The 15951-nt window shown below is 43.7% G+C and overlaps 1 protein-coding gene across 2 annotated transcripts; it reads left to right on the top strand.

Annotated features, from left to right (window-relative positions):
- The first annotated feature begins 1070 nt into the window (after nt 1-1070).
- Nucleotides 1071-15259, top strand: Slc19a2 (solute carrier family 19 member 2). 2 transcript variants are annotated; one of them, NM_001030024.2, is made up of 6 exons: nt 1071-1431; nt 7899-8501; nt 10639-10864; nt 11913-12105; nt 12454-12595; nt 13325-15257. In NM_001030024.2, the coding sequence occupies exons 1-6, from the start codon at nt 1228-1230 to the stop codon at nt 13451-13453; spliced, it is 1497 nt and encodes a 498-aa protein (NP_001025195.1). In that variant the 5' UTR covers nt 1071-1227; the 3' UTR covers nt 13454-15257. The 2 variants fall into 2 exon arrangements, with proteins under 2 accessions (NP_001025195.1, XP_087436366.1); XM_087580240.1 differs by lacking the exon at nt 1071-1431 and adding an exon at nt 5321-5501 and having other exon boundaries at nt 13325-15259.
- Nucleotides 15260-15951: the final 692 nt, after the last annotated feature.

Consider the following 15951-nt stretch of genomic DNA (forward strand, 5'->3'; position numbering starts at 1 on the left):
GGGCTTCCTTGGGGAATAACGGGCTGAGAAGCCTGTATGGATAGACAGTTAAGATACTTTTCTTCAAATGGTTGGGTGGGAGATAAATCAAGTAACCTACCAGTGTGGGGTGGGGTTAGTTGCTTTTACTTTTACACCCTCGGGGGTTTTTCCGTGAGCTGCAAACTTCCTGGAACCTTGAGCCTATTTTAGGACCTTGGCTTTTAGGGAGATTTCCTTTCCATAGGATATATTGCAGTTAATTGCTCTTTGTATCCTGCCAACAAAAAGTGACGAAATAAAGCAGAAGCCTTTTGCTGATTAACTCTGTCATCCTCATTTTCTGTCTATAGTAAGAGGCCCTAAAGTTCATCTCTCCCGTCCCAGCTTGCGTCTTTCTACTGCAGCTGAATACAGTGTTAAAAAACCAAAACCAAACCAAACCAAACCCAACAAGAACAACAAAAAGCTCTTGGAGGCCAGGGATTGCATTCTCCTGCCTCAAGGTTAAAGGTTTGCAAGCCTGTGTCACCAGGTGTCGGGGCAGAGGACCAACTTGACATCAGAGGGTTGACAGATTAAGACTGAGCAGGCTCGCTGTGACGAAGCACACATCCGGGGATCCCGCTCTAGGGAGCGTTCTTGACGCGTGATCGGAAAATGCCGGGTGACCGATCCGACTGAAGCAGTGTGTGTGCAGGAACGTAGGATCTGTGTGTGTGTGTGTGCGAGTGTGTGTCTGTGTGTGTGTGTGTGTGTGTGTGTGTGTGTGTGCGTGTGCGAGTGTGTGTCTGTGTGTGTGTCCCAGAACCTCTCAGGTCAGAGCCCCCGGGCACAGCCACAGCGGCCTTTCTAGTCTTTTGAGTCACTGGCCAATGGGGAAGCAGAGAGGTTGGCTTGGCTGCGGTCCCGAGGCGTTAGCAAGGAGGGCGGTCCCCGGGGGCGTGGCTCGTGAGCGACCCGCTGTGGGTGGGCGCGATGTGGGGGCGGGGCCATGAGGGCGTGGGGCGGGGCCAGGCGGGGTGGCCTGCCAGGCCGGGAGGCGGACGTAGGGAAGGGCGTTCGGCGGGCGAGCTTTGGCGGCTGGCGGCTGGCGGCTGGCGGCTGGGACTCCAAGCACCTTGACCCTGGCGCGAGGCGGCGTCGCGCACGCTTACAGGTGCCCGCGCGGGGCCGCGGCTCGGGCGCCCTCCCGTTGGCGGAGAAGGAGGAGGGGGCCGTGTTGGCGTCCAGCCCCTCACGCCCAGGATGGACGTGCCCGCCCGGGTGTCCCGACGAGCTGCGGCGGCGGCGGCCAGGATGCTCCTACGTACTGCCCGCGTCCCTCGCGAGTGCTGGTTCCTGCCGACCGCGCTGCTCTGCGCCTACGGTTTCTTCGCAAACCTCCGGCCGTCGGAGCCGTTCCTCACTCCCTACCTGCTGGGGCCGGACAAGAACTTGACCGAGAGACAGGTAGGCAGGCGCGGCAGGCGGGGAGGCCAAGCGCGGCAGGTGTTTGCGGAGGGCCTCCGGCCGAGCCCCGCTGCGGGCTACGCAGATAGCTGATCGGATTTCTGCTCGCTTGGAAAAGTGGCCTTATTCTTTGCGTTATTGGCACGTTCCGTGTGGGACTTAGCAAGAAGGGCTGCAGCCCACGTGCATGTGTGCTTCAGGCCGTATGTGGACAGTGCTGTGTGGTGGCATAACCCGGTTCTGCCTGGACAAGTCCTGCGGAAGCTGCTGGGCACTGGGGACAGTGAGTGGATAAAGAAAACAGTAAACTCTACTTTCAATAGAATATATACATGTGTGTGTATTTATGTATGTATGTATGGATGGATGTTAACTGGTACTGCTTTTGTGAGAGGATCCCCTTTTCCTCTCCTTGACTTTGTTTACTACCTCTGACAAGATACTCTCAATCACATAAGGACAGTACAGGACAGTGATACGCCCTCTCATCTTGGCTTGTTTTATTAGGTGAGGGTGTGTCCTAAGATTTCCTGCCCCCTCTGAAGCCCCTCTCTGGGATGAAAACAGACGGTGCCATATAATTGGCACTTAGCTTTCTTTTCTCGTGTTGTGAATTGCTTCACCGGCAGGTTTGGTCCCTTCCGTACAGGTGGAGTTTTGGAGGGCTGTGATTTACATGAGCCATGACCAAGAACTTCTGCGCAGTCATTTACTCAAGAGATAAACTTGTACGCATAGCACCTCAGAGGTGTGCATACTTCAGAAATGTGCCTGCCTTCTCTTATTAAAGCGCATTATCCCAGCACTTGGTTTTGTGAGAGGAATATGTAGATTGAGAAAGAAATCAAACCAGCGCTGCTCCTGTACCCTTTTCTTGAGTACCAAAAAGGGGTGAAAACTCAGATCTGACTTCTTTTCCCTACTGTCAGCTGAGTGGTTGCTTTATAATTGCTACCTTTTCCCTATACACCTTTTCCTTCCTTACTGCGCTGCTTCCCGGCCCAAGTTGGTGCAAAATAGTACTCCCATTTAAACCTTCCTGACGTCGACAGTCATCTCTTTTGAGGAGCACTAACTCAATAACTCAGCATACCAGGTCAGAGCAAGAGTTGGCACTACCAGACTCGTTTCAGACTGGCAGGATATAATTACTCAGAGTCCAGTTTGTCGCTGTCTTGTGCCTTTATCCAAGGTCACCTGGGAAGGAATTGAGAGTCAGGATGGACTCCCAGATTCTTTGACATTTAGCAAGTGCAGCCAACTTCTGCCTGGCTGTTACATCATGTTTCCTCGTCTTGTGGATCATTTCACAGCTCTTTATTATCCGCATGTGTTTTTGGTCCTGGTGAAAGCCAACAGTAAAAAAGATAAAGGCTTCTGATCAGGGTGGTTTTCCAAGAAGAAAATTACTATGTGGTTATAAGAAAGTGCAATTATGGAGACCCCAGCACAACCCCTGAGGTGTAGACTCTGAGGCAGACATGACGCAGCATGTGAGCCGATTAAGTTTATATACAAACGGCTCCGTGATTTGTACAGCCTGCCTGAAGAAGCACATGAGGAGAAAGGCGCTCTTGGTGTTGATAGTTGAAAGTTGATAAATTCTGTCAGGGGACCTGGAGAGCCGCTGTGTGCTGCACAATGGTATGCTCTACGTTCTCAGCAGACCTTTCATACAGAGGAATACAGTAGGGTGCTGGGCCCAGCAAATACTTGTCCATCGGATGACAACACGAGGATGCTTCTCTTAGTGCCAAGAGGTCAAGGCAAGGGAATTTGAAGAGAAATCTAGCGATCTGGGATGTGGGACCTTGGAGTCTTTGCTAAAATGCCAGTGTAACCCTTCTTTCCAGGTTGAGAATCTACATTAAAGACAAAACAAGAACAAAAACCTAGTAACTGAAATAGAACCACTGTTGTCCTTCATGAATGAGTGCTTGCTTCCAGCAATGGTCACTTAAATAAAACATTGCATGATCTTTAAGCAAAGTAAATCCCAGGTGTTAGTCAGTGACATTTGTACTGAAGCTTGTATTTTCCCCTGTCAGAAGTGCCTTAAATTTAAGTGTCATCTTAAATGGCGCTGAGTGCCTAAGATCTGAGGTCCATTTCTTCTCTCCATTTCCACTCTAAAGATTGTCTTACAGAATTTTACCACTTTAAAAGGTTGAGGCAAGTTCTGATTGGACTATGTCCCAATCGTTGAAAGCCAAACATTAATAAGAGGGAGTTATTTATTTATTTTATTTATTTATTTTGTTAGAAACTGAATCCAGAGCTCCTGCATTCTATGGAAGTGCTATACTACTGAACTATGTTTCCAGACTTTTATTTATTTTTTAATCTTGTATTTATATGTATGACTGTGAGTGTTTGCCATGTGTATTTGGGAGCCTGTGAAGGCCAGAAGAAGATGTTGGATCCCCTGTAGCTAGAGTTATGGGTGAATATGAACCAACTGACATAGGTACTGAGAACTGAGCCCCAGTCCTCCAGAAGAGCAGCCGGTACTCCTAACCACTGGGCCATCTTTAGTTCCATTGACCATTTTTAGGGATGTTCTTAATATGGTTCTCCAGAGTATTCCCTAAACTTGTTATCCTCCTGCCTCAGCCTGTCTGTGATTACAAGTGTTTGTTGCTGTAGTCTACAGAACTCTTTATCTCTGAAAAGAGATTTTTTTCTTTTCTTGGTAGCATGTGTTCTTTTTGATGTTTACTGTGTTTCTTTGACTTGTAAAACCATTCCACATAATCTGCTTGGTACTCTAAGCCTTGCAGATTCCTTTTGCCCTTTTAGTCCATCTAGGCTTCATTCATGTGCCAGTCCTAAATCTAGCATATTTACCAACTCTTGTATGTATGGTCCAATACTAAAATGTATGATCTCTGCTTAGGATAGTGTGTGTGTGTGTGTGTCTGTCTGTCTGTCTGTCTGTCTGTCTGTCTCTCTGTCTGTCTGATGTAGAGTTCGCAGCATGGTATGTGGGAGATGTTCTGCTGTGGTGCTGACACTGAGAGAGGAGGTTTCTGTTTTTCTTTTCCTTGTTTGATGTTCCTTGTAGGAGAAAACATAAATCTCTTAATTAGAGGGAGTTAAAGGTAGCCCATCTGGTCTCCCACCTGCCCCATCCTTTGTCGTACTAGTTGCTATGGTAAGCCTGGTAGTATTACTTTCCCTTATCTTCAATTATCCAAATTGTGGGTTTGTGCTAGTGTAGCATTAACCTTGTGAGGGTTGGTTATTTATTTATTTATTTATTTATTTATTTATTTATTATGAAACAAGGTCTTACTATGTTACCAAGCTGGCCTTGAACTACTTAATGGTCCTCCTACGGGCATGCACCACCACACCCTTTAAATTAATAAGGGTGGGACTTAGGCTATGAAATTTTGGTGATTAATTAAGGACAGCTATTGCTGAAAGTTACATGTCTAAACAAAGTTTTACTAGACTGAACAGTTGAGCAAAACTCAGGAAGATCGGTGCTGAAGGAAGCCATAGAGAACATTTTAAGACGTTTTAGTAAATAATGTAGTAATTGTATATATTGTATATATTCATTTGTTCAACTTCAGCACATGCATAGGGATTCAGAGATCAAGTCAGAACAAGCAGCATTCACCTCTCCATCCTCTCCTTATATTGGGAGCCCTTGAGCTACTCCCCTCCAGTTTTTCATAAACTCATAAAATACATAATCAATTGTGTCTGAGTACAGCCATTCCAGAACATAGTGGAACAACTATCTCAACTGTGCTTGTAGCCCGAGATAATCTCTGTCCGGTATTTATATTGGCTTGTTTTGGCCACCATGTAACATTTGTCTCTCTGTGTTTGGATAACTTAATCTAAAATATAGCTTTTGCTTCTCTCCATGTCGCAGGTGGCTGGGTCCAGTAAGAACTCACCGTGCAGCTAGACCATAGTTTCAGTGAAGAATACCTTTTAAGGAAGGTTTATTGGCCAGTGGTTCTGTGGTAGAGAAAGACATGGCAAGGGACCATGAAGGCACAGAAACATGCCGAGTCACACGGAGACATCAGACTTTAGAGACCAGAAGGACGGTAATATCTGGGAGAACAGGGCTGCTCATTGGAACACAACTGAAAATATCTGTAGGGAAGGCTTCTTGCCCCACCTCAGCACTTCTCAAGATTCCCTTGCTGGGGGGTGGGGGGCACAGGACACTTTGTTTCTCATGTGTTAGAATTTGCACACTTTGACAAATAATCCCTTCAACAGTTCCTATGATCATGCAGATTTTGAGGCCACTCTGGTGTATGTACCAAGTTCCAGACCAAGTTGTCACAACCACATCGCTAGGACCCCTCACTGCAAAACCCCAGAGCAATAACAAAGCACACACTAAACTGACTGCTGTGACCTTTAGTACATTGCTGGGTAGTGAGCTCCTTGCGAAAGAAGGAACTGTTTTCAGTGATCATTGTTACTAGGAAAATGAGACTTATAGCTGAACTGGTGCTGGTTCCTATAGACCAGGAACCATTTTGTAATTTAGTCTTCTAGTTTTCAGAGCTGTAGAAAAGTAAGTGATTGGTTAGACATTTAATCCGTGCATCAGACATCGTATGGCACAGGTTTTATCCTCTTGTGCTGATGGTGAAGATTGATTTGAAGGGGGACTGTCCACAAGCTCCTCCTTATAGCTCTTCAGTTTACAGCCCTACTCTATGATCCTGTTAGCACTGCACTCAGTGAATGTGGCACAATCTGGATTTGACCTTTTCCTCTGCTAGCAATGACATTCTGTTGCAATGCTGGGCAGTCAGTGAGTCACGGCTCCCTTTCAGCCATTCATTCATGAAGGAAAAGAGCAGATACTCTAGAGTACTGTGCTGCTAAATGAGATGTTCTTTGGGGTATGTATACTAAATACTTTTTTAAGGAAGTGTGTGTGTGTGATGTGTGTTTATGCTTTCAGAAATGAGGGGATGATACGTTTAGCCTGAGGTAAACATAGGATGTCTTCCTGAGCCACTCTTTTATTTTTCTGATACAGAATCTCTCACTGAATCTGTAGCTCACCAAATTGCCTATGTTCGCTAACTGGCCATCAAGCCCCAGGATTCCTCCTGTCTTTTCCTCACAGCTTTTTACATAAGTACTGGGGACCTGAATTCAGGTTCCCTTGTTTACATGGCAAGCACTTTACAAACTGAACTGTTTCTCCAACCTCAAATACGTGTTTGTTTGTTTTTTTTAATGTTCAACCGATAGCTAGTCTATTGGCACTTAGCCATCTAAGTTGAGGAGCAGCAGAAGTACAGAAGTAATGGTACTGGAATTCCAAGTGCTTCTTTCTCATTTAAAATGCGTTTTGAGGATTATGTTTACAGAATCTCAATTTTAAATTGTGCATAAGAAAGAAGTAGCAGTAAGTTTCAGTTACCTCATGTCATATAAATGAAGAGAGCTAAAGCAAGGATCCTCGTGTGCCTTTTACAAAGATATAATAAATGTTTGAGATGACAAATTACCTAGATATCCTGAATTGCGTATTGCAGTGTATACATGTACCAAGATACACCGTATCTCATAAATATGTACAACTGTATACATTATTTTTTAATTAAGAGAGAAAAATAAAACACCAAACACTTAGACTGTAAGTCATGATACCAATAAGTAAGAAGGCCACAGATGCTGCCCCTGAATCCAGCTGCCGAGCGAGAGCTGTCTGATCAAGGCCTAAGACACATGCACTCTTTTCTTCTGCCCGGCAGCCTCACTTCACACTGATACAGAGGGCTGACCCATAACACATTGCCCATGCTTCAGTGGATGACCATACCAATGTGCAGAGGCAGTACTAGTTAGACTCTGGGCTATAGACAAAGGAGGAGTCTGGAAAGAAGAGGGTAATAATGAAGTGGATGTGATGATCTCAAAGAGTTGGAGTGGGAGTAGAAGCAGATATCATCTAAACACTTTGTACCTGTGTGTGAAATTATAAAAGGAACGATGATGATGATGATAATGATAATACTAATAACTGTTAGAGATAAGAATTGGCAGTGATCTAATTTCCAAAACATTTATTGGTCCTTGTATCTTTCAGATATGCTGGCTGTTAAGTTACACAGATGAATGGTGGACCCACCTCTCAGAAACCTTAAAGGTGCTGGGGAAGAGATAGCGAATACTTGTAATTGCAGCTCTTGGAAGGCTGAGATAGAAGGTTCCACCGCCCCAGACCAGTTTCGTCTATGTAGTTAGTGCTTTTGAGTTCAGCCCGGGCCACATAGCAAGATCCTCGATGCATGGAAAGGATTTTATTGTGACGAGGGGATAGGAAAGGCTATTCCACAAGTTACCTGTACTTACATTAGCCATTGTTTCTCCAGGTGATAAGGAAGGTTAGAGGCTGTTTTGTAAGAATACATTTTTATGACTTGTCGAGTTCGTGGATCACTAACGAGCTTTTATTTTTTCCCTACCAGGTCTTCAATGAAATTTATCCAGTGTGGACATACTCTTACCTGCTGCTACTCTTCCCCGTGTTCCTTGCCACAGACTACCTCCGTTACAAGCCTGTCATTCTACTGCAGGGACTCAGCCTTATTGTTACATGGTTCATGCTGCTCTATGCCCAAGGACTGCTGGCTGTTCAGTTCCTGGAATTCTTCTATGGCATTGCCACAGCCACTGAAATCGCCTACTACTCCTATATCTACACTGTGGTCGACCTGGGCATGTACCAGAAAGTCACAAGTTACTGTAGAAGTGCCACCTTGGTGGGCTTTACAGTGGGCTCTGTCCTAGGGCAGATCCTCGTCTCCGTGGTGGGCTGGTCACTGTTCAGCTTGAACGTCCTCTCCCTCACCTGCGTTTCTGTGGCCTTTGCTGTGGCCTGGTTTCTGCCTATGCCACAGAAGAGCCTCTTCTTTCACCACATCCCTTCCTCCTGTCACGGAGTGAATGGCCTCAAGGTACAAAATGGCGGCATCACTACTGATACCCCAGCATCTAACCATCTTCCTGGATGGGAGGACATTGAGTCAAAAATCCCTCTAAATTTAGATGAGCCTCCGGTGGAGGAACCGGTGAGTTGAGCCTTAAATGTGCAGTTGCTGTTCTGTGTGTTAAATTGGCTAACGGTAGTGAAACGAACAGGCAAACCCAGTCCACCGGGCCACTCATGAAGATGCAACTGATTTATATACTGGGTAATCAATTCATCCTCCCCAGATTGCGTGCTCCTCAAAGTCACACTGGCATCGCATTCTGCATCATGTCAGAAATGTCTTGGGACTGTGTCTCCATTTTTTATCCCTACTGCTTGGTAGATACAAAGGAAGCACTCAGAAAATGTTTGCTAGTGAGTGTTCGAAATGACCACTCGTAGCTTCTGACTTGAAGCTCAAAGTGTTTAAAGATACAGAATTATTTTTCTTTCCTGGGCTAGAAGCGATGCATGTTATTCACTTCAAATGATGCTTTGTTGTTATATTGTAGAAGGGCAGGGAATGAATGATAAGAAGAGAATAGCAGACAAATTCAAGATAACATTTTCAAGCTCTTTCTTAGAAGAGAGAAGTTCAGCATTTAAAGCAGTCCACCCATTCTGTGTAACTAGAAGGATTAGTTAACTCCCCAGTTTAATTTTTTTTAATATGAAACGTGTGTGTGGTGTGTGTGTGTGTGTGTGTGTGTGTGTGTGTGTGTGTGTGTGTGTGTGTTTTGTTTTTCCTGGCAGGTTATAGGGTATGAGAAACAAGGACAAGATTGAGTCTAGCTACATTGAAGCAGTTTGAATTTTCCTGGAATGTTGCTTAGCCATAAGCGTATTAACATTCCTGTCATGCTTTGGGGACCTAAAACTGAAGTACAGGTTTTGTAGACTGAATGAAGAAGCAGAACTACTGAGAACAGCTCGATTCTACCTAAAATCGACCTAGTGGTTTCTGCCCAGCCTATAAAAGCCTGGCCAGGAACTAGCTTAAATTCTGTCTCAAGGAGCCTCAGTCCTCCAATACCAACAGGGGTACGCCTGTCATGAACACACCTCTGAGTACTCAGGGCGCCATCTTTAGTTACAATGACCAGGGATTAAGTATTGAAGAAGTGTTGATTCTGGCATAATCTGTTAAGTGGCACTGGACAGTCAGCAGAGGGTTGGTTGGTTGAGAGGTCTGTTCATTTGCTAGATCTCATGTAGTAGGAAAAGCATGTCCTCTCCTGGCTGGTTTCAAATGTGTTAGAGTGGCCTTGGCAAACCTGAACATACCTAATAGTTATATACTTTAAATATTAACATAGTAGTTGTATAAGTATATACTTTAAATATTAACATAGGTATATAAGTATATACTTTAAATATTAACATTGCTTACAGTTAAAAAATTTTTAAAGACCAGTATGGGGTTTTACGGTTTTGGATTCTAAGAAATATATAGGAAAGAACATTTTTTCATAGCAGCCACCACATACAAATGCGTGTATTATATGTGTGTATGTGTGTGTGTGTGTGTATGTATGTATGTATGTATGTATAACAAAAATTAAAACTTTACAGGACAATACTCTGTTACCTATTTTATTAACTTTTTAAGTTCAAGTCACTGCCTATTAAATAGAGTTTATTGCCTACTGGCAAACTGAGTTACGCTTTCCAGAGTTCTTCTATACCAACGTGAGCTTTATTATTTATCAGTAACTGAAGCGTCAGCATTTGAACTGGGTGTGGTGGTAGACACCTATTGTCACAGCACTTCAAGGCTGAGGCAGGAAGGTGACAGTTTCCATGTCAACCTGGGTTACATTGTGAGGCCAGGTCTCAAAAGACCTCAACACAAATACGTGTTAAAGCATACGAAAATTTCCACTAGAAGTGATCTCCCAACAGGGCACAGAACAGTCAGGGACTGGATCTCATCTCCCCTCTTCTCATGGAGATAAGATTGGGATCCAAGATCAGTAACTTATACAAACTTGCACAGATCACACTCACAATTCGAGCAAGTGTGAAGCTCACTTCCCCCAACTCAGAGGAGCTTCAGGGCTTCTGTCCTTGATAACCCATTCTGTTGTTCCTTTCAAATATATACGTTTTACTTGAGTAAAATTAGCACTTGGTTTTCACAAAGGACGAAACTCTCTGAGATAGAAAGCCGAGCTTGTAGAGTGGCCTGCAGCGTCCACTACCACAGTGTTCCAGCTCTGTTTCCATTTGCTGTGCAGGAGGAGCCCAAGCCAGACCGGCTGCGGGTGTTCAAAGTCCTGTGGAATGACTTCCTGATGTGTTACTCCTCCCGCCCTCTGCTCTGCTGGTCCGTGTGGTGGGCCCTCTCCACCTGCGGTTATTTCCAAGTGGTGAACTACGCACAGGGATTGTGGGAGAAGGTCATGCCTTCTCAGAATGCTGTCATCTACAATGGCGGTGTGGAGGCTGTTTCAACCTTGCTGGGTAAGTAGTTAAGACACAGGGATCAGGTTTATTCCCTCCTCCCAACTCCGAAAGAGCCCAGAGGAATGGCTTGTTTGGAGCTTCGATTTTTCTTATTAGGAGAAAACTTGGATATAATCAAGTGGTAGGGGACTTTGACCGACAGACACATTCTCAGAAATGGAATGTACTGATTTTCAAGATGGTTTTCTTCTCTTATCCAAGTTCTACTTGCCCGTGTTTATTGAGATTTTGAGTAGCAGCATACTATAGTTTATGACAGTAGCTAATGTCTCTTGAGCGTTAAGATGTACTGAACACTGTTCTGTAGACAATAGGTGTATAAGTTGTATCCCAGAATTCGTGAGGTAGTCACAGTTATTATTGTCATTTTACATGGGAAAGTTTGAACATGTCGATAATTTGCCTAAAATCAATAAATCTATTGATTTATTTGATTTATTGATACTTTATTTATGAAGTTACAGATTGGAACTCAGGCATGGTGGCTTCAAAGCGTGTGTCCTTGATAACACATTCTATTGTCCCTTTCTAATTTGCTGCCCTACTTCATAAGCTTATTGGAAGATTCTACACAACAGCTCTAAGCACTTATTGATTATGGCTGGCACCCAGAAAGCACTCCCATATTAGAGCTGACACCGCCATCATCACATCACTTAAGGGAAGAGAAGCCGTTTTGCATATACTAGATTGCTTCTTGGTCTGAAGGAGAGATGACTCACCCAGCCACGTTGCCAAGTCAGCTGCAGTAATTTTCTGTGACTCTGACCTGTGCTTCAGGCCAAATACTTACTCCGTAGCACTATCCCTGGGCCTCTGTCCTGTCTTCTGTCTGGTTGCCAGATGTGCTGATTCAGTCTCATCTCAGGGGCCACATGCTATGCCATCACGCTCAACATTTCTCTGCTTAAGTTTCAAGGAACTCCATATTTTTGAGCTTCCTAATTTGCAGGTTGAAAGGTCTTAATAATAATTGAGGTGAGTTTTTAATGTGTTGAAATAGAGTTTCTTTAGTCAATAACTTGAATCCTTTTTTGTTTTGTAGGTGCAAGTGCTGTGTTTGCGGTTGGTTATATAAAACTATCTTGGTCAACTTGGGGAGAGGTGACGTTATTCCTGTGTTCTCTTCTGATTGCTGCTGCAGTGTACATCATGGACACCGTGGAGAACATTTGGGTGTGCTATGCATCCTATGTTGTCTTCAGAATCATCTACATGGTACTCATCACCATAGCAACGTATGTATTTTAACTCAGAAGTATTAGGAAAGATGGGCAAGATAAACTTGGATTTCTTTACAAATTGAAAAAATTAAATTTTCTATTTAAAGGAGGCATCATGGTGTAGTTTTTGTACGTTTTCCCCCAGGCAGTATTTAGGGAAGATTTGTTTATTCTCTTATATTTTTATCCAACCGTTTGCATATGTTTGCATAAGACTTATATCACACAGCAGCAAACCATGTTTCACATTTCAGAAAGGGAGTTAGCAGGATCGAGAAGGGGTTGTGTTCACGCTTGGAGTAAAAATGTGAAACAGTTCAGGAGGAGGTAAGGGCGCTCCAGTCACTGTTTTTCTTCTGAAAGTTTTCAGATTGCTGCAAACCTTAGCATGGAGCGTTACGCCCTTGTGTTTGGAGTGAACACCTTCATTGCTCTGGCCTTACAGACTCTGCTCACTCTGATTGTGGTAGATGCCAGGGGCCTTGGCTTGTGTATTATTACTCAGGTAAGATGTGTTCATGACACTGAAAAGTTTACCAGATCTGGGTGGCAGAAGTGGGCCCTGTTTATGAAAACAAATTGAAACATTCTGAACAGATCCAACCTACACGTCCTCCTCTTTCTTCTGCAGCCTCCCCATTCTGAGATCTTTTTTTTTTTTTTTTTTTTTGGTTCTTTTTTTCGGAGCTGGGGACCGAACCCAGGGCCTTGTGCTTCCTAGGTAAGCGCTCTACCACTGAGCTAAATCCCCAGCCCCCTGAGATCTTTTTTATGGAGGTTGTTGAGATCATTGTCTTTTTGTGAGGCCCTAGAGAGCCTTCTCAACCTGTGAGATGTTTTGTCTCTAGAACTAGAGTTACAGATGCTTGTGATTACCACATGGGAGGTGGACCTTGAGCTCAGGCCCTCTGGAAGAGCAGCCATGCTCTTAGCTGCAGAGCCATCTCTCCAACCCTCATTCTATAAACCTAAGGTACTGAGATGCCCTGCTTCGTGGTACCTCAGAGCTCTTAAGTCCCCTTCCTCCTTTTTATAAAGCCGGTCTTCACCCAAATACCAAATACTTATGGTTGAAAAGTGTTATGAATCTCAACATACGACCCATTGAGAAAACATGTATGCAAATGCTTACAAAATGGCTACTTTTATCCAGTCTGGAATCATTGTGTAGAGTATGTTTGTGTACAACCCATCTCGTGATAATTTTATGAATGACTGCTTTTCTCTCTTGCAGTTCCTGATTTATGCGAGTTACTTTGCAGCCATCTCTGTGGTTTTCCTGGCTAATGGCATAGTCAGTATTGTAAAGAAATGCAGAAAGCAGGAAGATCCCAACTCCAGCCCTCAAGCAACCACTTCCTAACGTGCTCCCGGAATGCTGCTGCTTCCAAGCAAGGACTCTGCACAGTAACCGCTTGGATGTACTTACACTCTCTGTGGCTCAGATAACTATTTATGAATGTGTATCTCATGCCTTCAAAGCAGCTACTCAACTAACACCTTGTACTCTTGGGGTTAGTGCAATACTGTTGAGGGAGGCCAGAACTGAAGCTGTTTTTCATGGCTTGTTTATAAGCAGTAATTTAAGAATGACTTCTTCTAATTCATAAAACCCCACAAAACTTGATTTTGGAAAACCGAGTAATGAAGCAGCACGTCTGCTCTCTCCTTGATTAGCATGTGAGTGTGATGCTTTTTGTCACATTTGTCACTCACCCAGACCTGTAGCCTGGTGGGACCAGGGCTTCACAAGCTGCAGGATGGTAGACGTCACGATAGACGTGCGTTCTGTCAGCACTCGCCCCATCCAGCCTCATTTTGATTTCAGTGTTACTTGTGTGCACGTGTATGTCCGCAGATGGAAATCGTTTCTTACTGGCAATATCTGCTCAGGTTTAATGTTCTGTCTTCTAAGGAGTGTTGTCTAATTTTATTTTTAAAATTCATTGTGTGAATGTTAGTGCTTCCCATTCTGACCATTGTACATTTTGGAAACTTTCTTTAGAAGTACATTTGTGCACTATTCATATGCTTCCCGGAGAAGCTCATTTCATTAGAAAAGGCACATTTTAAAGCCTGCTGATACCTGAGGAAGGATAGTTAGGTAGGCTTGTTTGTCTTTAATACTTCAGTATGAAGGACTCTCGATTGCAATTAAAAAGGTCATTTGTAGGTTAGAGATACAGAGAGCCCATTTTATATTTGCATCCCCTTTCCTTTCCAAAACAAGATGAACTCTTTTTTTCTTTGAGTATCATTCCCATATGCCTCTCATCATCTTGGCTTTCTTAGCCAAGATCAAGATGTCAGTAGGAACTGGATTATTCCACAGGCTTTTTTATAAACTGAGCCTCTTTTTAATGATTTTAGTGGGGTTGGAACTAGGATAGACCTTAGACCTGCCTTTGTTCCTCAGGGTAGATCATCTTGAGAGTTAAAGCATTTCTTCCTTACTTGAAAGAGTGATGTTCTGTGTGCTGATATTTGTGAGGCATGGAAACTGTCGTCTTGTCGTGCAACAGATCCGGGTAGGTGCTTTAATGAGAGTGTTGACTTTTTAAGACCAACGTCACTAAACAGTATTATTAATACTGAGATTGCAAAACTGCAGCTTAATGAATACATAGAAGACCCTGGGTCAACTACTAGCACTGGGAAGACCAAACCGCATAGGAAACATGAGGATAGCACAGGTCCGTGGGTCTTCCTTTGCAGCTCGGGAGAGGAGAACACTAAGGAGACGGAGAACTAAGGTCAGAGTAGCCTTACATTTAACGTCCGAGCTTACATTTTGGTCTCCCTCCTCCCACCGTTTCTTGTTGCTCTGTAGGATGTTGGTTGCCCAGAAACAAGAAGAAACGTGATTGAGAAATTTTATTTTGTTTTTTAAAATAATATGTATTATGATACAATCAAATTGTTCACATTACCAAAGCAATATTTCCTTGGAATTTAGTTAACTATTTGTGGCACTTAATCTGATCCTTCTTACCTGTCTAAATCAAGACTATGTTCATGTACTACTATGTGGCCATGTTTGTGGAATGCAAAACCCAATGTGCTGTACTGTTTGCACTTTTATGCAGAAGTGGAAATAATCTGTTGCACTTTTTATTCAATCTGTATAGACTATAAAACTATTTTTATTAAATAAATATTTTACAGTATATTTTCCCTTTTCACTCAATTATTTTGAATTCATCTTCAAAAGGGGCCTTATGTTTGTAAATCTCCTAATAGCCTTTCCTGGACAACATTCATTTAAAGCCTCTCTCTCTCTCTCTCTCTCTCTCTCTCTCTCTCTCTCTCTCCTTCCCTGCTAAACCACCAGTCAGCCCTTCCCCCTCCCCTTCTGTGATGTCCCCTGCACTCTTCCCTGCAGCACCCCTTGCCGGCACTGTCTGCAATGTTGGTTCGTTTCCCTACATTTCTCATGTCTCTTTTTCACGCATTCTTCTCTTCAGAAACTAAAATAGTGTTCAGTCCCTTTGCTAGCAACTAAACATTTTCAATTAAGGAAATTAAAGCCAGGGCTGAAAGTCTTATTTTGAAACTCCATAGCCTCTTTATTCCATATCAGAATATTCTCATGCCCAGAGAAGCCCCTTCATTGCTCCACTTGAAAATCATCTTTCACTGTATACCAGAAACCAAACTGTCTCAGCACCAGGCCAGTCTCACCGTGCAGCATCCAAACAAATGCTTTTCTCCTACAGCCCACTCAAGGGCAGGCCTTTCATTATCACTAAACAGTTGAGCTAGAGTTGTCTGTCCCTGTAGTTTCTTCTAGTATATCTTCACTGCCTTTTCGATCAGGTTTGCTGGAGATGGGGTAGTGAGTAATAAGTCCACCTGTAAGGA

This window comes from Rattus norvegicus, chromosome 13 (genome assembly GCF_021556685.1).
Source record: "Rattus norvegicus strain SHRSP/BbbUtx chromosome 13, alternate assembly SHRSP_T2T, whole genome shotgun sequence".
Lineage (NCBI taxonomy): Eukaryota > Metazoa > Chordata > Mammalia > Rodentia > Muridae > Rattus > Rattus norvegicus.

Bases quoted from the DNA above. Each gene is read 5' to 3' on its own strand.
- Slc19a2 (NM_001030024.2), top strand. From the start codon at position 1,228: ATGGACGTGCCCGCCCGGGTGTCCCGACGAGCTGCGGCGGCGGCGGCC. The intron at 8,502-10,638 runs GTGAGTTGAGCC...TTTGCTGTGCAG, and splicing joins AGCCTCCGGTGGAGGAACCG to GAGGAGCCCAAGCCAGACCG. The intron at 10,865-11,912 runs GTAAGTAGTTAA...TTTGTTTTGTAG, and splicing joins GGCTGTTTCAACCTTGCTGG to GTGCAAGTGCTGTGTTTGCG.